The 21,476-nt window shown below is 35.4% G+C and overlaps 1 protein-coding gene across 3 annotated transcripts in view; it reads right to left on the minus strand.

The window, feature by feature from the left end:
* Nucleotides 1-21,476, minus strand: part of Utx (Utx histone demethylase) — a 167,981-nt gene that overhangs the window by 118,342 nt on the left and 28,163 nt on the right. Inside the window, exon 1 of one of the 3 annotated variants that reach the window (XM_017902776.1) lies at nt 8,008-8,058. The exons of the other annotated variants lie outside the window; for them this stretch is intronic. Coding sequence (XP_017758265.1) covers nt 8,008-8,048 — 41 coding nt within the window. The 5' untranslated portion in view covers nt 8,049-8,058. Of the gene's footprint in view, nt 1-8,007; nt 8,059-21,476 lie in introns of those variants that run through there. 3 annotated transcript variants of the gene reach the window in all.

The following is a 21,476-nucleotide window of genomic DNA, read 5'->3' on the forward strand; positions in this document are numbered from 1 at the left end:
TATCTTATATATACGTTATATACCAGGATATTTCAAGGTCAAAGTATAGTAGGATATTAGATTCATTGTATTACTAAAAAAAATTATACGTTGCCATTCAAGAAAATTCATGGTAACCTTGTTTTTTTATAAAAAAAATAATGTTTTTGGATCTTTTTTTATGTTGCAATTATATATTATATGTAACATATAACATACATATATATATACACATAATATATAAAATTTAATAAATAACATATAACGTATAATATATATATATAATTGTTTTGTAAATTAAATATATTACATATTTGTATATAATTATATGTAATATTATATGATATTATATATAACAATGTATCAATAATATAAAATACGTACATATAATTAGAATGAGTGTACCAATGATATATATATATATATATTAATATTCGTTCTAATGCTTCGATAATTATCGTAATATAATTATTTGATTAATTTCATTTAATGAGTCAATTAGACTCGCAGTGTTCCTTTGTGCTAATATTTCATACAATTTAGAAAGCTGAATGATTTCGAACACGACAGAAACACAAAGGGGAGAAAACGTTATCGATTTTCTTTGCCGCAAGTGTGCTGGATGAAAGGTGGTCGGAAACGAAGAACCGGGCACGGCAAAACGTAACAATAAATCGACTTCCGGTGGTACGCGTGCGCCGTCGGAAGTGCGTTTAACTGCCGGTTACACATACGACGTGAATCTATTACGTTCAAGGTTTACTCTGCCCGATGTAACTGCTAATTGTACTCTCAGTTAACGGCGCGGGAAGAGATGAAATTGCGGAGAGACATTAAGGTTACCATATTAACGTTAACCAAGAAAAATTTAATATTTGCACGGATAAATGCGATTCGATATTGCAATTTAACGAATGGCACCGAAATTAATTAGGTTAACCATGTTATGCAAACTAAATTTTTATTTTCCGTATCTTTTTTACTCACGTTTACAACGGAGAGTGATATGAACTATATAAAGATTAATATTATACAGGGTGTCCCAGAAATGGACCAGCGTTCTCTGTGAATATTCAAAGTCTATTTTCTCGAAAACGAAGCTTCGAATCCAAAAATTTTATTCTTTATTTTCGATTTGTGTTTTCATATAGAATCACCCCCTTTCCTCGGTTTTCTATTACCGTTGCTGGGAGACACCCTGTATATTATATCAAACGTTATTTTTCGCTATGAGTACCACTCGGTTCAGGAACACCCAAAAAATAAAATATAATTTTGTATAATTAAGTTAATTGACTTTAATTTTATATCTAACAAATAAACGCTATTTATTTAGTTTATTTAATTTAATTGAGTTGTTTTTAAAGAAATATAATAAATTAAGTATAATATTGAATTGACGTACATTCAATGATGAAGGAATATAACAGGATTATAGATAATTATCTACTTTAAAAATCAGCTAAGTAGCAAGAAATCTTCCGAGATATAATAACCTATGCTTTATTATTTTTACGTGGTTTATACTTCATCGTACAAATAACTGTACCACAGTAATAGAGGAAATTATGTTGTCGTACAAATTACACCAGCATAAAGATAAATATAAATAGCATACTAACGGTTCAATATAGAGGGTAAACCTCATTAGAAGTACAACTGAACGGCAAAAAAGTTATTACTTGAAAATAATAATCGAGTACGGGAGATTATTCAATTCTTTCCTCTCATCATGCAAATCGCTGAATTAAATTGTGGACACAGGAAATTAGATTCTGCAACATATGTTTGTTATTAATAATGAGTCAGCTTAACGCAACTTGCCAGGAAAAATTGAAAAATGTGTTAAAAGGAAAAAGAAAGTATAATCCACAATCTATACGGTATTGAAAAACACTCGTAGCAAAAGTATGAAAATATTCTCTCCCAAATCATTTTTTCCAACACAACACATTTAATGAAAAAGACAAAATAAAGAGTATTTTATAATTTAAGGGAATATTGTAATCTGGCCTATAAAAATCGAGTTCTTTGGGATTTTCTTTTAAGGAAAGTTAGATTTACTTATACTTAGAGTATATATACAACTTTTTTTTTTAATAAAATTATTGAAAATTGTGAAAATTATATAGCCTTAGAAAGAGCACGATTTCAAAAACAGGCTAAAATGGCTGACGTGATTCCGGACCATCTGGTTATCCAAAACGAAAAAACTAAAAAGTATCTTAATTAGTATAAATACAGCAATAGCCCGAATCATCAAAACAGCGAAATTTTAAAAATTAGAAACATGGCAGCATTTCGAAATTTAAATATCGATTTTCCTCGTGCTTTTCGTCCTTTGGATGGTAAACAAAAATAGAAAAAAACATCAGATTTTAAAATCCGTGATTCATGCGATAATGGCACATCCTGTGAAGATCCCCTACAAATTTCAAGTCAATCGGTCAACTAGAACGCGAGATATCCCGTCAGCCGAAAAATATGGTTTCGAGAAAAATGCGTTTGAAGTTTTCGTTACCCATTGTACGATACCTATTCATCGCACTTCAAACCCCTATAACTTCGCCAATTTTACGAATTCAAACAAATCCTTTTACACATACATTCTCGAAAGCACGCACTTTGAGAAAATGTAAAAAAAAAATATCTATTTTTTTAAGCCAGATTACGAGAATATCCCCTTAATAAAAGATAAAAGACGCTTTGTCTTTCCATCACCGAAAGATTTAAGACAGAAAATACTATTTCCAAGAGATATTTCGAAATGGCGTCCAAGAACATTGATATCAACGTATTTGAGGTTAGGGCGAAACGAAGTTAACCTATCGAACTTTCCGCAGTGCAAGGAGTCGATAAACGAATTATATGATGGCGGCAAACAATTATGCAGAAACAGTTACATCGTCGCAGGCACGACGTAACCGTTCTGAACGATGCCGTCGACGGCGACGGCCTGCGTCGAGCAATAATACGTTCTATTATACAACCGACCGTATTATTAATAGTTCCGAGCGAAACGAGTTTAATGTCACGTGCCTCTCGCGTTAGCACGTGTGCGCCATTTTTACACGGCCGACGTAACCCACGGCGTAATCTCCCCGGCGTTAATGAACGACAATTATATTTTCACAGACTGGCTATAAATAAGCACGAAAAGCCAGATTTTTTCCCGCTTTTTTTCGAGTCACTGAAAGCACCGTGTGTAACACCTTAAGAGTTGCACGAATTGTACAGGGTGTTGGTAAAATGGTAATACGAGATGAACACGGGTGAAAGTATGTGAAAAAATAAGTGGAAAATGTGGAATGACGATTTTTGACAGAAAGCTTCATTTTTGAGTAAACTGATAGTGAACATGCTAGGGTGCACGTGTATTCATGTAAATTTTCCTTGAGGTTTTATTTAATTTTGTGTTATACACAACAGAAATGAATAATGTATGTATAGTAAAAAAATTTCTTTTTATGTGCAATGTTACTCATAAATTGCAAATACACGTGCAACCACAGAATTTTCAACACTGATTTATTCGAAAAATAAGCTTCGTATGAAAAAATAGTATTCTACATTTTCGTTTCATTTTTTTATACAAATTCATATAGTTTAACTTACGTTAATATCAATTAATATATCATCGACCATTCTATATTAGATTCTTAATTATGACTAAATTAAAAATAAAACCGTTGTTCTAAATGACACATTATTTGAAAGTTATCTAACATTAATTACTCTAAAAATAAAACCAATCATGGTGTATTCACAAATGAAGCTACTTAAAATATTTTGTCTCTAATTCGCTACAAATGCTCCCAAACGAAGTAATTCACTATACACGTCACTATACTCACAAGATAAAATTAAAAAATCCCAAATTTCATCGAGATTTCTTAAAAATTAACAATTTCAAATTTTCCAAACTGTTCCTCTTAAGTTATTACAAATATACAGTATTAATTAACCGTTCTAAAAGATTAATCACTATGAATAAAAATTGCTCATCTAAATACCAAAGAAAATATAAAATAACCGAAATAACATATTTTATAACACTTTGTATTAAAAAACTGCATTAATCATACATTTTGTGAAAATTTTTGTGAAAATTTGCCGAATACCTTATGAGACACCCTGTATACACTTCACACGCCAAAAGGGTTAAACCGTGCAGAAGCAGCTCGATAAATTCAACGCAACTTGGATCGAACCTTCGTTCGAATCAATAACACCCGGCAGTTCGTGCCTCCGATCGGCTCGTTTATTAATTATTACCGTTCAATCGCTGTAATTCCCCGTGCCATGATTCGAACAAATCGTCGAGCGAGCAAAAAAATATGGTGGTGGGGGAGAAGCAAAGAAACAGAGTGGCGAAAACTGGTCGCGTTTAAGAGACGTGCGATCGACAGCGCAGGTTTCAACGATCTACAAATTTACATTCATACACGGTCGCCGGCAGCAACGATGTCCGCGCAGGTGGCAATCTCCTGTCCCTGATTGCCAATTAACGTTTAACGACTTTAACGGCTATGTACCCCGTGATCGCGCTGCTGCATTCGGACGATTAAGGACGGACTCGAATGGAAAATGGCTCATTTCTTTTAAAGACTATAGCATTCAACTTACTACTTCTTGACTGTCACCGTTTCAAAAATCGCAACCTATTTGCATCTTTGCACTGGCAAGCCTTAAAACATATTTAATAGCCACTTGATGACAAACTAGTTGTTGAGTTGAAATTCAAATCTGATCAATTAAAATTTCAAACTTTGTGAAACTTGAAGTTAAAATTGATCTGTTTACCTTGATTTGATTGAATAAAAGCTTTCAAATATTCAAATATGAGTAATGAATTGAAGACATTGAAACTGTTACAATTCTATCTTGATCTAATGAAATGAGACTTTAGAAATGTGCAGATATAAATGTTGAATTGAAGGCATTCAAACGTTTACAATTGTAATTGCAATTAAGTGAGACTTTTAAATTATTCACATTGACAATATAAGTTAGAAATTCCCAATAAACACAACTTTCCAAAGTACACATTTTAATATAGCTAGAGAAATTGATAAACCTGATCCGTCACTTTAGAATCATTTAAATATTTCTATTTTACAATTATTCAATTAGAAATTCTTAATAAGCTTAACTTTCCAAAGTATACATTCAAATATACTTAGAGAAATTGGTAAATCTGATCCGTCACTTAAGAATCACTTAAATATTTATATTTTACAATTATCTCTTTTCTCAGAAAATCCTTGCAAAAATAATAAACCATTTTAAACAGTGTCTATAATTAACACTATTCCCCATTTAGATAAGGCCTAACTGGTACATAAGATTTACTATGTACTTATTACTATTCATATATCCATTTGATATCCACCTAATATTTGAAGGAAACATAATTCATATAACTAGAACATCCAATTAATTCTACATCCTCAATGATACCTACTTCAAAAACGCGACGAAGATATACAAAGACAATAAGTATAAAAGAACAACGAATTTATCTACACGCATAACCTAAAAATGGACCGTGTACACTGAAACCGTTCGTTACATTCAACAACACGGTTACAACATAACCTCTTTACATAGACCTCAGCGACCACTCAACAGGCGTGCGAACTTGAAAAACCGTGAACCGGTTTGCAAAAAGCATCGACGAGGTATCACGCGAACGTTCTCCGGTATCATTTTGCCAACAGCGGCATTAAAAGCACGACGGCGCGTCGGTAGCCACGACATCGGATTAGCAGTATCGTTTCCTTGGCTGGCGGAAGTGGCAAGGTGTTCGCTGGCACGGATGCAACGCGAGATCGAGTACACGAGCCCCGGAGAGCGGATAGTTACTATTCGTTCGGACAAAAATGGTCCGTTATCGCGAGTGGTCAGACCAAGAGAGCAGCGCCGAGTGCCACGGTTTATCGTTATGCAGCGCCTTTCTTTTTACGGTGTGAACGCATTAAACTATCCGACGAGCAAGCAGCCAGATAAAGATCCACGCATCTGCGCGCAGTGCCGGTCCACCGTGTTCAACTTCAATTTATGCTATCTTTTAACGGTTAATTATTACCCATCGGCTTCCGCATACATGATACATTACATTACGTAATGCGGAATTATCGCAGCCATTAATAATGCGTGCATATGCGTGCGCATTCGGTTAGGTGCATACAGGGTGTATTTCCGGCCTCTTTCCGATAGATCGCAGCAGTGTATCTACAAGTGAAAATAAGAAATGAGTTTGTAGCTCTGTGGAGGTTAAGTTGAATAATAACCTAAAAATTTTTTACCTACATCGATTTGTTATCCTACTGCATTCGGTATACCCATTCGAATTCCTATGTTTGCCCTCGTAAGACCTCGTTCAGATTGGTCATGTTATTCGAATTCGAGTTGTTTGAATTAAAGTAAAGAATGTGAAACCACTATACCTATATGAACTTGTTATCTTGCTCAACTTGAAATATCCTTTCAAGTTTCTATGCTCGGCCTCATTAAGCCTTGTTCAGATTTGTCGAGATAGTTCGTTTGAGAGGGACAGATGAACCGAAATTCGATATGTAAGAACACGATAAATTTAAGATTTACAGTTTATGAAGTCGCATACAATTGAAGAAATGATAAAATTTGAAAAAATTCAAGATAAAAAATTATATTAACAAGAAGTTGATTTTAAGATATAGAATAATTTTACTACGATTACTTTAGGAAAATAAAATATAGTTATACAAAAATGAAGACGTAATTAATGTAAATTAAAGAGAAAAGAAAATTTTTGATAAAAAATGATATTGGATCTTAGATTAGTATTTCAAATTAATTAAAAAAATCTTCCTAATGATGTAAAAGAATTAATGTGCATCTTTTAAAAGATTTATTATTTTGATATTTTTAATAAAATTGTTTTCCTGAATTTAAAAAAGCCATGTATATATAGGTATTTATATAACACGCTAAGGTAGGTTATCAAATGTATCATGAAATAAGGAAATAATAATAATAACAATAAAGTAATAATAAAAAAATACGGAAATTGCAGTATTATTAATTTCTTATAATTTACGACGTTTGCTGCTATATTTGGTATCAAGGATTTTTCTCCCATGGTTGTACGTGACAGAGATACACGTATCACGAGTGATTCACTCCTTACTAGGTAAAACAATAGATAAATAATACTAAAGTATTGAAAGAAGTGTACAAAGATAATCTATAAATTTCATTAAATAAAAGACATATAATTTAAAAAATTATAATATAAAATAATTTTTAAAAAATTTGAAAATCCCAAAAATGTATTATCTACAATTACTTTGTATTTGAACGTATAGAGAGTAGAGAAAGAAATTATTTTAAGATTATACTTTTAGTCCTTTACCCAATGTCATAATTAATAACAAAGTTCACTTTTATAAATTATATCTTAAGTATTTGCATATGTGCTAATACCTTATCTAACGTCTTACCTGGTTATGTACGAAATATTCTTTTACTTGAGTTACGCTTGTAGAAGAATATTAACAACCAGGGAAAAAATTTCATTAGTTAGCGTTCACCGTTTGTGTAAAGGCGCATGTGCCAACTTGACAGAACGCTTTGAATTCCATTTAGAGGATTCTCGTGTCCCAGATTCTATGAATCGTGAACGAATACTTTCATAGCATCTTAATCATTTTTGTTGCTTTTGAAATATTGTTCAAGTGAAAGAAAATATGATAAGTAGTGGATAGTATAAAAACATACATACGTGGAAAGTGTAATAAATACGACACAATTTCATAATTAAAGTCGCACAAATTCGATGAGCTCAAATGCAAAATATAACCTAACATCGTTACAGATGTAACGCCATTTTCGCCACAACCATAAAGTATAGAAGTATACACCTAATCTAATATGAAGGGTAACGTTATAGTCACATATATTCTTATCAACGTATCTAACTATCATATAACTACATGCACACGGACATTTCATGTTGCAAGTCAATCTATTCTGAACATAAATTACCTGACATCGATTTCACTTGCCAACGTAATTCCCAACAACATTGCAGAACGAAGTCCATTAGATGTCTCCTTTAAAAATTCAACACTTAAAAATATCACTCTTTGCCATATCTTGTACACTACTCCGATAAACGAAAATCCTTCACAATTTTTTGACAACGATACATTTTTAAACTACGTGTCGTATTTAACGTTCCCTAGATGTGCGCGTGCGTGGGCGCATGCGTGCGAAGGTTTGCACGCGCGACGAGTGTCCGACGAGAGACGCATGCGCGTGAACCTGCAGCGACAGGGAAACAAGGAAGAACGGCGACCGCGACAGCGAGAAAAAGATACCGGCAAAGAGAGAAACAAAGCGAAAGGGAAGAGCAATGACACACACGTTTACACGCACGCACTCACCAACGGCACACACCGAGATGACGTAAGCGCTGATTACGCGACGCTGCAACGAGCGCACGCCGAGGTTGCAACTCGCGTTGCATGTATAACGTTCGCAGAATGCGGCAATACATCTCCCCTCGCTCCGACCGTAACCTCGCTCTACCCTCATCCCTCGTCCCGCCGACCCACGATACTCTTTTCCCCTGTCCCGCCATCGTCCACTGCTACCGTGCAGCGGCATGTATTGGTGCACGTGTCGCGACGCGTATCGCGTGCCTGTGTATGAAGGACGAGGCCTTCAAGTACGTACGTACGGTACGTATGAGCGCGGGTAACGCGCGTTAGTGGAGATCATCAGCTGACAACAGGAGCCAAGCGAAACAGGAAGCGCGTTTGTCGGCTCCCTGTCGAGGAAAACGAGGGGGGAAGTACGGAATTTGGAAGAGCATGCGACGATAGTTAAGCTTGATAAACCTGTTTTTTATTTAATCGTTCAGATAAGTATACGAATTATTTTTATAATTTATATGAAATATATATATGTGTATCAGCATTACGGAATATGTTTCAGATGATACTTGGCTGTTTGATATACAAACTGTATAAGTTAGAATTAATATTCAACTAATCGAATGAAAATATAAATGAATATACATGGAACCAGTACTATACAGGTTAGAATTAATATTTTACGAATGTAATATAAATGTAAATGAATACATTTGGAAGTAGTACTAGCATAATTACTTTAATTAAAGTTTAGTATTTTTAATACTTTTGTATTATATAAAAAAACTCATAAAAATATATTTTCAAATGTAATTAGTAAAATAAAAACCTATACTTCTCACTAACAAATTTATTTGCAATTCTCAGAGTGTATGCAAAGATTAAAAGATCTCTATAGTCTTCAGAAGCTTTTCCAATGATAAAGAAGGTTCAAAATACCTGCAAGACAAGATACTAGGAACAGAAGTTGACATAAGTCTATAAATAAAGTTAACTGAAGTAGCCAACTGGTAACAAAAGTCAAACGACATTTAATAATGCTTCAAACTCCACAAAAATTTTCCCTTGCCACAAAATTGTCGGTACAAATTAACTTAACGCTATTTAAAACACAGAAAAGAGGAAAGGTATGAAGTTATTGAAAAATTATAAATTGACCCCACCAAATGGAAAACCGTTTACAGGTTGGAGGAAATACTTCCAGGAAGAAGATTGACAAAAAAAAGGGGTGAAGAAGGAAGAAAGGGAGGGGGAGAGAATGGGGTCGAGAAAGGGATAAAATTTGACACACGCCTATAATTTCGAACTCGGTCATTGATAAACGTTGAAAATGTGCGGGCGCTAAAAGAAAATTACAGAGAAAGAGGGGAACGGAGGGACTCGGCTGCTTATTATTCCGAACGGAATACAAAGAGGGGAGCAAAACATACTCGAGTAAACGTACCTCACCATGATATTAAAGATAGAACGGGAACCGAATCACTGTGATTAAGACGTCCGACAACCACGACGTAATTTGTATTAACACCTTGCACACACTTCCTTCCAGTTACCTGTGAAAATGTTATAACGGTGACAAATATCATCTCGTGTACATGTGTGAATACACGCGTGTGTCCCCCCAAATCAGCTATACATTGTTTCGACTGGAACAATGCGAAACAATAAGCATTTACATTCCATTGACACGAGTAAAACAATTTTTCTATTTTTATTTCAGAAATTTAGGTAGAGACATTCTATCATCCTTAGCTTAATTTTTCTATATTTCCTGCTTCTCCTGTATTTCCAAAATATTCCTATATTTTCAGATCCAATATTCTTGAAAATCGAAGAAAAATGATATATAATCTCTTCAGTGTGCAACAAGATAAAATATCCTATCTTAAATGTTTGCTTAGGAGTATCTAACCTAGTACATAGAACTACTAGAACTACCTGCACAAGAGCTAGAATAAATAAATTACTCCGTTTATAGAACTCCGCAAATTACGTAGAGCTCTTCTCAACTATGCTTAAATGCTGAAAATCAGGTAGAGTTATGAGCATTTATAAAGAAAATAATAAAAGAGAAATTGAAAATATAATTTCCGGAGAAAATATCATCTCAGAAGAATAACATGGTATTCGCATTCGGTCGATATAAATAAATCAAGTATCACATTGTTGTAAGTCACATGAACGGAAAGTTCGAATTATTAAAAGAGAAGCAAATATAGATAAAAAGAAATCAACGATTCGTAATCATCTTTTTAAACGAGCATATTGCGTCCTTCGTTACTCGAACGAAATGCTTTCGTTCCGCTTCCGCATACGAATTACTCCACTTTTCTCCAGCTGGTTGATCCCTTTATTCTGGTTACACCTCGCGGCATTTCCCACGATCACGGACAAGTCCGATTTAACGCCGACAGCAAACACTGGTTTCCTGTGGCTGATTCGACTTCCTGCAATGGCGTGAGCATCTTTCGCGTACGGGAACAATTTCAAACGGACGGGAAAAGATGGCAGCTCGACAGCTGCCGCCTTGACCTTACTCAATGGCTATCTGGCAACATAAAGAAACCGTATCGCCAGTTTCATTTCCGGGCTACTTTCTCAGCTTGTCCCGTAATGATACTTACAACCCTTTTATGTCAATAGTCACCGAAAATTGTGTAAATGAAATTTGTTGTCACCTACGATTTTACGTTTGAGGTTAGGTTTACGGTTAGGTTATTTACGAACGTTCTAATCTAGTGTGAATGAAGGATGTAAACTGGTATTTCACTAAAGATTAAAGCACAATTGATTATGGAGCAGTATACCTTTATACCAAATAATAATATATTAATGTTTAATTTACATTATCTATACAATTAAAGTTATTCATGAAACTTATTTGCAGTATTTAATTATTATATGTAATATTATTTTTGCAGATAACGAATAGATAAAATAAAAAGAAAATAATGAAATATAAAAGAGGTTAATGAATGTACTTTTCTAAAAAATATTTGTATAATGGATTTCTAACTTCTATTTGTTTTAAGGAACTGCTATTAAATCTGTCTGAAATGTCTTCGAACTTTTTGCATCCTCCATTTTATACCTCGTAAAACTCTACAAAAAACAATTGTATTAAAATTTTATGTTCTGCTCTATATTCACAAACACGAAGCACGTGTTTCTAGTTAAAAAGGAAAAGGAGAACTACATGTTCTTTCTCGATAAGTAATTACAAAGAGAAAATAAACAGTCCAGAGCGTAACGAGTTAATAATAGAAGCTGATAAATGTTGAAACCCAATGCAAATTAATCTAAATGGCCGAGAGCTGTCACATGAGCAGCCATTTAAAACAAGGCACGTGTGAACGAATGAGAATTTGTCTCACAGTTTGACAAATTTATAACAACTCTGGCTAAGCGTGTTATTAAGTTATCATTAATTTGACAGTGCTGGACCACCTACTTAATTGCCCGACGTCTCCGCAGTAGCAGTATTATTTATTCCATTTGAGAACAAACTGCACGAAAGCATAATCTCGGATGCAAATGTGACACGTGAAAAGCTGCAACGTTTCGTATCTATAACAAATTTACTCCGTTAAAAGTTTGTCAAATCGTCAATTAACAGTGGACGAATTAATTGAATGCTCCCTTGATATCTATGAAAGAGTCACTCTGCTGAAAGTTGGAAAGATAATGTAATTATTTGCCCTTTGACAGAGACAAGGTATTTTTGTGCAAAAATAGTCAAATAGACAAAAAATTGACTTACGTTGGGAGTTTAATCGATTTTTCTTTTTTTATTTTTGAAACACTAGAAGTCTCTTCCTGTGCAAGCAAATTGAATATAGAATGTTGTACTGATTTAATAATTAATTGTAATATGTATAATAAATTATGTTAAACGTTTAAATTAAAGGAAAAAACCTGTTAATTATATATACTTTTTCCTACATTTTTCTTCGAATATATATTTATTCAAATTGACTTTTGAATTCTGCAACTTTTTTGCAAGCTAATAAAACATCGGCACGTTCTTTCATTTGAATAAAAATTTACATCAGAAATAGTATAACATGTCAATTAATTTCATAGAATTTAAATAACTCATTATATCAATTACAGCTTATTAATCTCTCCCTCCATTTTTGAAGAGATGCACACTATTAGAAATTTGGAACACTGCAAATTATGTTCCATTTCAGTTCAAAAATAAAAAAATGTTTGTTTTGCAAATTTTATTATTAAACATATTTATTATTTAATTAATGATATTACATAATATTGTTCTATTAATAATATCAAAATCATTTTTTCCTTTTCTATTTTACTAATATTTTCAAGTACAAGGAATAATATTAAATTACCAGTGTTCTGTGAGAACATAACCTGCCAAGAAACGTGCATAATGACACACGTTACATATCTTTGCATAACGCTATTTACTATCCGGAAATAGCATGCGTGTATAATCGTGACGATTGTTATATTGGCACACGTGGAAACAAAGGACATTCGAAATGCAATGAGCGTAGGAAAAAAAAAAGATAATAATAAGCTGCCATGATATCGAGCGAACAAAGTACTGTTGCACAATGGCGGTCTTATGGTCAAGGTTTTAAGCCTTTAAACGCGACTTATGCAACGTATCCGGACGCAAGTTCTCCACGCGGCAATTTACATTTCCGAAGTTACGTAGAATTACACAGTACACGGCTGTAGCATTGAAAGATACTACAATATGGGAGAAGAATGTATCGACTTCCGTCCCTTTCAATTCAAGGGAAACGAATAAAGGAAGTTACACAGGATTGTACGTGTCGGATAAATTAATAAGTACGAAGAAAATGGAAGAAGGAACGTGTTAGATAAAGTCTGCGAGAGAGTTATAATCTTCTAAAATATTTCTTCTCTTCTTTTGATTGAAATAAGAAAATAAATTTTAGGTTAGAAATACAAGTGCAACGGAAAAATTAATAATGTTATATAATTTTTTAATTTATTGAGAGAATGAGGGTTAATGACTATTTGTTCATAAAATTAATAAGCAATGCGACGAATTATATTTTTCGACCAATTAAATGAAGGCAAATCACGACACTGATTTCATGAAGACATTCTTTTTGTTACACTGCAGACTGAAAGCTGATTTTTAATATGACTTAAATTTTCATTTTAACCTCATCGGATTTGAAACTGGACATTCATGAATTCTATCACGTCTTCCTAGAAACACCGAAGGAAATAAAATCTTGCTACTCACGAGAATCCTAATGCGTTAGACACTTCTAAAATAACACCGTCGTATGCTTTACATGATACTTCCCTTCAAATAAATTCCTTTTAATCGAATGAACTCAGATAAAAATTCCACGCACGCGCATCGAAAAGTATTCTTTACTCAGAAAACTTCGTCGCACACCTGTCTAACATAACCTAATCTGCCATGTCGATCAAATCGCTCGAATCTAATCGCGCGGATTAAAAAGTGCGCTCTGCCGGAGAAGCTTGGAACTCTGTCGATTTCTCAAACTTTTGCGAGAAAAAGACTGGTCGGTGATGTACGGTCAATCGGGTCCAAGCGAGAAGGTCCTTAGCCTTAGGAACACGGTCGTGCCTGCCGGCTGGCAAAGGCCGGTCGTCGTTGGGTACTTTAGACACGAGGTGCCAAGAGGTTAGAGAGAAAAGAGAAATAGGCGATCAGCGGAGCGAGAGGGGGGAAGAAGAAACGAGAGGCAAAACTACGAACACGCAGGAAGGAACGACGGAAAGAAAGAAAGAAAGAAAGAAATGGAAGTCCGTGCAGCACAGAAACGGCGTGTCGGTGGCTGCGGCGGCAACCGCGGCCGCCTAAGCGAAGTTAGGTTTCAGTGCACAACACAAAGGGAAGGGACACGGGAAGAGGTACGAGGGTGGAGGGGGACGGTTAGGGGCGCCATTCGAGGGAGGGCTGTTGAACTTTCAGGGTCACTCCCGCGGGCCCCCGCTAGTTGGACCGACAGAGAAAGAGAAAGGACACGAGAGAAAGGGAGAGAGTACGGTACCGGCAGAGAAAGGGAGAGAGTACGGTACTGGCAGAGAAAGCGAGAGAAACTGAGAGAGAGATAGAAAGAAGGAGAAAGATAGAACGAGAGACACAGGTCGGAAGACGTGAAGAGAGGTGTAGCGGTAGAGCGATGTCAGGAGGAAGAGGAAGGACGCGAGGGGAAGGTGAGCCGCCCCAACACGAAAACTCACTCCTAAACCGTCCCTAACGACGCGCCCTCTGGGCCGCGATTCGACGACTGACCGTCCGGCCAATTCGTCTCCCCGAGCCTCTATTGCTCTCCTCTCTGGGACAGATAGAGTCCCGGGCCACAGGCGTGTATACGGGCACAGAGGAGGCCTCGATATAGTGCACGAAAGCATACGGAACCAGTTTTCGGTGCCGAGAAAGGACCGTTCCTCCAGGGCTCGCCAACCCTGACATGCAACGCACACGCGCGCACGGTCACCGGCTACGTCTCCACCAAGGAAGAGATAGAGCAGGAGGAAGAAAAAGAGGGAAGTAGCTGGCGTTCACAACGATCCGAGGAAGCTAGTGAACTCTCAGGGCCGTTCCGTGGCTTTGCCGTGACGCGCGAGAGAACCACACCACCGGCTCTCCTCGAAATATTGTTTTCGTTTCGTGTCATGATTTTACGGCGATGCTTCGCAGCCACCCCCGCCCGTCCCGTGCGCGGCTCCCTCTGCTTTGGACAAACGTTCGCTCTCGCTCTGTCCCTTTCTCGAGCGTTTTGGTACGGTTATACGAGGAGGAGACGGTGGAGGGGTCGCAGCAGGCCTGCGCCGATGCTGCTGCGCCGATGCTGCTGCGCCGCTGCTCGTCCGTTTCACCGGAACCGAAGTAAAGCGAGATGTCCATCTGTGTGTCTAATTGAAATCTGAACGGTCACCGTTGGGGCTGACAAGCGCAGCCTGTACCGCTGGTAAAAATAGCTCTCACAGATTGTCGTGGATTTTAATCTTTTGGAAGACTAGTGTACTGTACCGATATATCTGATACGGAGTTGACGCGTGTTTCTGCTACGTTTCTTTCCTTCGATGTTGTAACAACCGTTTGAAAAGATAGATGGCACCGCTGACTGGTGACGTAGCAGAGGCGAAAATTGGAGGGAACGTTACATACGTATCCGACGAATGAAATTACTCATATACGAAACTTTTGTGTACATGTTTTTCAGGTTATGTGGCGGTTAAAAATAGATATAATTTGTGTTGAAAGTGTCTAGTGTCTAAACTGATAACTTGAAGATACTGATATTTATAGTTACGTGCCTCAGGTTCTAGTTTTAGCAAGATATTTTTATCAACTTCCTGTTTGAGTAATACAGCCCTGTCTACAAAAAGTTAATTCTATATCAGAATTCACTATGACGGAATCAAATATCCATAGACCATTCAGGAGCATGAATTCTTTACGTATGCATTCAGTATCAGTGAAATCCACGTGTCTCATCCTATATGCTTTAAACTGCGTAATATATAATCAACGGTATATAAAATCGATTAAAATCTTATACACAGAACGATAATTACGTAACTATTATTACTAAATTATGCTATTTTCTTCTTTACATCTACATACATAACCTCAAAACGATGAAATTTTTTTTAAAGAATTGTTTAGCAGTATCACTCCTATCGCAACAATTTATTCACAGCAAAGTTAATTAACTATGAAGGTAATTATATTTTGTTTTTAAATTTAATATAAATATTCAGAGCCCTTTTAAATAAATTTATCTACAGGCAGATATAAGTTTCCTTTGATCCTATCATCTTTTTCCCTGTTCCAGTCCCTCGCTAAGAGTACAGACCGTGGCTAGACGCTCGGTAGAACGAGGGTCGGGATATAAGTAAAAAAGAAGGTGCACAAACGAGAGACGCATCCGAGCTGACAAGGTGTGCACCGCCTTGATCAAGCAGGATGGCAGGGCAGGAAACTAACTGTAGTTGGTGACTAACTTCAAACAGGATTCCACGAACATGCCGGAAATCGTTAACTCGAAGAACTATACGTGTACATACGAACGTTTGATTAGGACGAAACGTTTGGTAATTCTAATTTTACGACCGATCATTTAGACGTTAAATACTTTCTAAGATACGTCTTTATGGCTATACTACTTCATTACTGCAAGCCAGTTAAGAAATATTACAGACAGTAATTGTATAAATTAAGTACCCGATTTTATGAGAGAAATATTAACCTTTCGTATTGTTGATTTGATTCAAATCTTGTAATTAGTCAGAGATCGACCTGAATGCTAATTTTCTTGTAAGAATCTAGGGTTGAAAGTATAAAATACTATAGAAATATTAAAAATTGCATATCTTACATAAAGAATTACATGTAGTTACATGGAAAAGTAGTATCATATAACTAGATTGTCCAATAAAAAGTTTTAAACTTTTTAAAACATTAAAATTGGAAATTTTGGTTTAATTAGTCAGAATTCGACGTGAATACTAATTTTCTTGTAAGAATCTAGGGTTGAAAATATAAAATACTATAGAAATATTAAAAATTGCATACCTTACATAAAGGATTAGATGTAGTTACATGGAAGAGTAGTATCGTACAACTAGATTGTTCAATAAAGAGTTTTAAACTTTTTAAAACATTAAAATTGGAAATTTTTGTTGAAATTGATACTAATTAATTAAAGATTAATTAAGATTATTTTCAAAAACAAGGTATTTACTTCTTAACTGATATTAGATAAGCTAATACATTTTGACAATAAGATTGATATTTTTTCAGATATTACTTGAAATTTGGGAAAAATGAAACTAAACTATATTTCATCATATTTACGTGAAACTGACTGAAAGAAAAATAACAAAAATTGAGAACTAAACGCACAGAGATTTTCTCAGGTCTCCCTTGATGTATTCTACTGCACTCTCCAGTTTCTTTCTCTCTCTGAAATTACATTGTGAAAGGGTAGAAAAGCAACACGAAGCAATCCTAATCACCAATGAAAAGCATCGAACGCAGCGACCAAATTTTTTGCCGATCATATTAAATTATTAATCAGCTAAGCAATCTATTCCTGCCGCCCGTTCACCGGTCAGCTTCTTGCGGCTCCTTGTTCGTCACATTTAGATTCCAGCGAGCTTCCTACTATAAGAAACTGAAACGAAAACGGCCGGAAGACAGTGGTGTGGAGTGTACACAAGAGGAACCTAGGTTCAACGACCTGCTCTCTAGTACCTGTATCATCAGGCTGGCTCCTCTCCGACAGAGAGACGCGTACTTGTGCCTAACTGTGCGTACGAACACATCCTTTCCTCTCTTTCTGTTCGCCGTTCTACGCGCGGACACGTACTCCAATATGTGCTGGAAAACTAGTTTCGCGTGCAAATTACTCCCTTGGAATTGTCGCGAGGTGTTCGCCTTGCAAAACGACCAAATTGTCCCTGGTCCTTAGGCGAGTGAACCTTCTAGTATCTCTTTTTCTCTTCACCTTTTTTAATACGGTTTTACGCGTGCGACAGCGACGTCGTTATTGGCAGTAAAATAATTTTATGCTGCTCCGTGGGACCAGCTTCGATGGTTAACTCTAATTATTCTACGTCGTCGGGTTACTAGCTGTTAATTTATTTACGCGTTCAGCTATTGATTACCAAAAGTAATACGATTTGGTTTATGGGGATGCGGTGGATGAATATGAGTCGACGTGTACATGATGACGTATTTGGTTGGATACAATGATTGGAAACGCAGAAACAATGGTTATATCTTTTATATCAAATATTATGGTAAATATCTTTTGATATTCATATTTCAATACTAAATATTACTTGATATCTTTAATATCAATTGCTTCAACATTAAATACTTTTTGATATTAATTCTTATTTTTATATATTTCAGTAACATTTCTTTTCCATTGTGGTAAAATACTTTTATTGGTAATTCCATTATTGGTATCTTATCCGAATTTATTGAAGATCGTTAGTATATTGTGTACATTAAAATCTATTAACTTTAATCATTTCGCCTGTAACATATCGTAGGTTACCAACTTAATTGCTCGATGCAACGCAATAACGGAGTAATCAGATTACCAACAGTACGATTATACGCATTAGCGATTCTACCGGGAATTAAATACCGGGGCTATGGGTATGTATATTACAAGTATCTTATCTGGGATCCAAGTTTAATCACCTGTGCAGTAACATTTGTATAACTTCTTTCCTCGAGAAATTGGTCTAATTAAGCTCTTAAACTGACAAATATCACATTTATAAATGACATTTAATTATTCGATCAATGGCAATTATTCTCTGGTACGGGGAATATAAGGTACTACGCAATGAGACGTTACATTGTTTCTAAATTAATCGAAATTACCGAATTTGCAATTCATATTCAATCACGACACGAATTCAGCCCCGGCAGAGAAATTTACTTCGTATTAAATTAAAATTTCATTTCCTCGTTTTACATTTCAAATCTGTTCACTTTGAAAAGTCAATTCTAATTTCTCTCTTTTCAAACACAAAAAGGAAGGCTAAAGAAGTTTGAATAAATAAGGGTGATTCTAATTAATGTGCATTTTAAAATGCTATTTGTGTTTCAGATACAGTTACTTTAGATTATGCAATGAATTATATGCTAGACTGTGGAATTATAAGTTCTACACTAACGGACTAGTGTATGAATATTTTAACATTGTACAAAGGCGTACAAAATACTTGCAGTCTTGTAAGAAATTTATGGAATAAATGTTCGAATACAATAAAATAATCAATAAATCGATACGTTCTTGACCATTGAATGGACGCTATTTGTAATATACAAGGTGTCGAATCCAAACCAGCTACTCATATTTTATATCATTCGATTAAAAATAAAGGTAAAAATGTGATATTTTATATTGCAATCATTCTCTGATATTAAAAGACTGGAAATGATAATTATAATTTTTCTTAATCATTTCCATCGTTTTGACACTATCAGTATTAACAATAATTTCGTATTACATCATAATACTGTCTCAAACAGATCACGTTTTTGATATTCAATATCATTTTTCACAGCAAAGTCCAAAAAGGAAGAGAAAATATCCCACCTTCAAAATTAGTCGGATTACACTTTAAACATCGTCCACCATCATTAAAAACAACGAGCAAGTGTTAAGTATACAGATTCTGATGAAACACCCTGTACAGAGGAGCAGCATTTTCCTCTCAAATTACCAAAGCTGCCAGTTAAGCTTCACGTTCAGCCGCTCGTGCAATAACAGTGAACATATTTTGCACAGTAAATTCTTTTGAAAAAGAAGAGAAAAAGAAGGTCACGCTTTGCTTCTGAACCAGCCGCATCACGATCATGTGACATGTCGCGTTAATTAAATTCCACAACGGCTTTTTTCTGGCGTGAATACATAAGTGACTCATTGATCGTCCGATCTTTCATCGAACTCGGCCCGGGAAGCAGGGGGCACTGATCTTCAACTCGTTCAACAACACTGTGGCATTGCCTGAATGCCATGGTCAGTGACCGTGAGATCAAGAATTTAAATTCTACGCTGACTCGTCTACTCTTCCTTTTGTGTCTTATTGTCCAGAATTTCTTGGCCATAGTGGCGCTACAAAAAGAAAAAAGAATTGAATTTCTTTCCACCATTATTTCCACGCTGAAAATGTATTTTTGTAACACGTCAATCTACTTTCCAATCAAATTTCACGTTACATATCATCGAAAAATCGAGCTACATTGTTACTCGTTTTTCTCGTCGCTTTTAGTGGTTCTCAGACTTAATATATTACTTTCAGAAAAGATCTGAAATTTGTAAAAATAATACCTTGCATTCACTTCAAAATAAACTTATAAATTCTTTTATAATAAAATCCGAAGTTTAAAATATACGCCATAAACTATGTTAAATATAGTGTCGAAACGCGCCATTTTAAAAACATTCGCGCGTCTTATGAACTCGCTTGTTCCACATTCCAATTAAACCGCGGTTTTTGAACCACGCTGTACAATCCTGTAACAAATCCGAGCTCACTATCGTTAGTTCCTTTTGCAACGTACATTTCTATGCCTAACCGTGTCTTTGGAGACACTACTTTTAATCCTGAGAAGACACGTTCCACTTTCTCTATTTCCTGCGTCGCGTTACTACTTTTCAAGCATTTTTCATCCATCCGGTCTACGCGGATAGTGACTCCTCCCTCCTGTAGGTTACACGCTTCTCTTTCTCTCTGCATACACCGTGGACTGTACACACACAATGCACGTGCATACGCGTTTTGTTCGGTGTTAGTCGCGGTGACTTGCTCTGCTTTGAAACTCGACACCTCTTTCGCTAAACACCAGGGACGCTCGAACGTGGGCAACGTAAACACAAGAGAGACGTATGCAGACAAATATACGCGATATACATGCAGATACGCGTATCACACCGAAGGGACAAAACGGTCGATCCGCGAACGGCAACAACCGGCGTCACTGTTCAGAAATATTTGGCACGGAGTACTTTCTTAATAAACTGCGTACTCAATGTATTTGTTTCCTCCTTTCTTTTTTAATGACACTAATTTTGGAATTGTGTCAAATGTACGTCTGTTTTAATAAAAACGAATTTTTTTTAACCCAGTGTTACATAACCTCTCTTTTTGAAATACGATATGCTTTTGTGCATAATTTGTTTTATGAAATCGTTGATTTCATGAAATATATACAGGGTGTCCCAAAAAAACGTATACACACTTTAATACCTTATTTTTTCTTTTCTAGGTACAACCCATTTAAAATAATGGCTGATTTTAGACTAGAGTTTTAAAAACGTAATAAAAAATTAAGTCTTTTGCATAAACGTAATAATAATAAACGTAAGAAAAAAATAAAAACTGTTTTTATAATCACGCAAAGTGTGCATACATTTTTTTGGAACACCCTTTATATTAAATTATATTGTATTTTGTTTAGAAAATATTTTGACTATTATGTATAACCAAAAATCTAAATTCGGTTTTTTATTCCTTTATTATTAAAAACATACCATTTCATCTTTTATAGAAAATAAA

The sequence above is a fragment of the Eufriesea mexicana genome, unplaced genomic scaffold (genome assembly GCF_001483705.2).
Source record: "Eufriesea mexicana isolate 0111107269 unplaced genomic scaffold, ASM148370v2 scaffold474474812, whole genome shotgun sequence".
In the NCBI taxonomy this organism is placed as follows: Eukaryota; Metazoa; Arthropoda; class Insecta; order Hymenoptera; family Apidae; genus Eufriesea; species Eufriesea mexicana.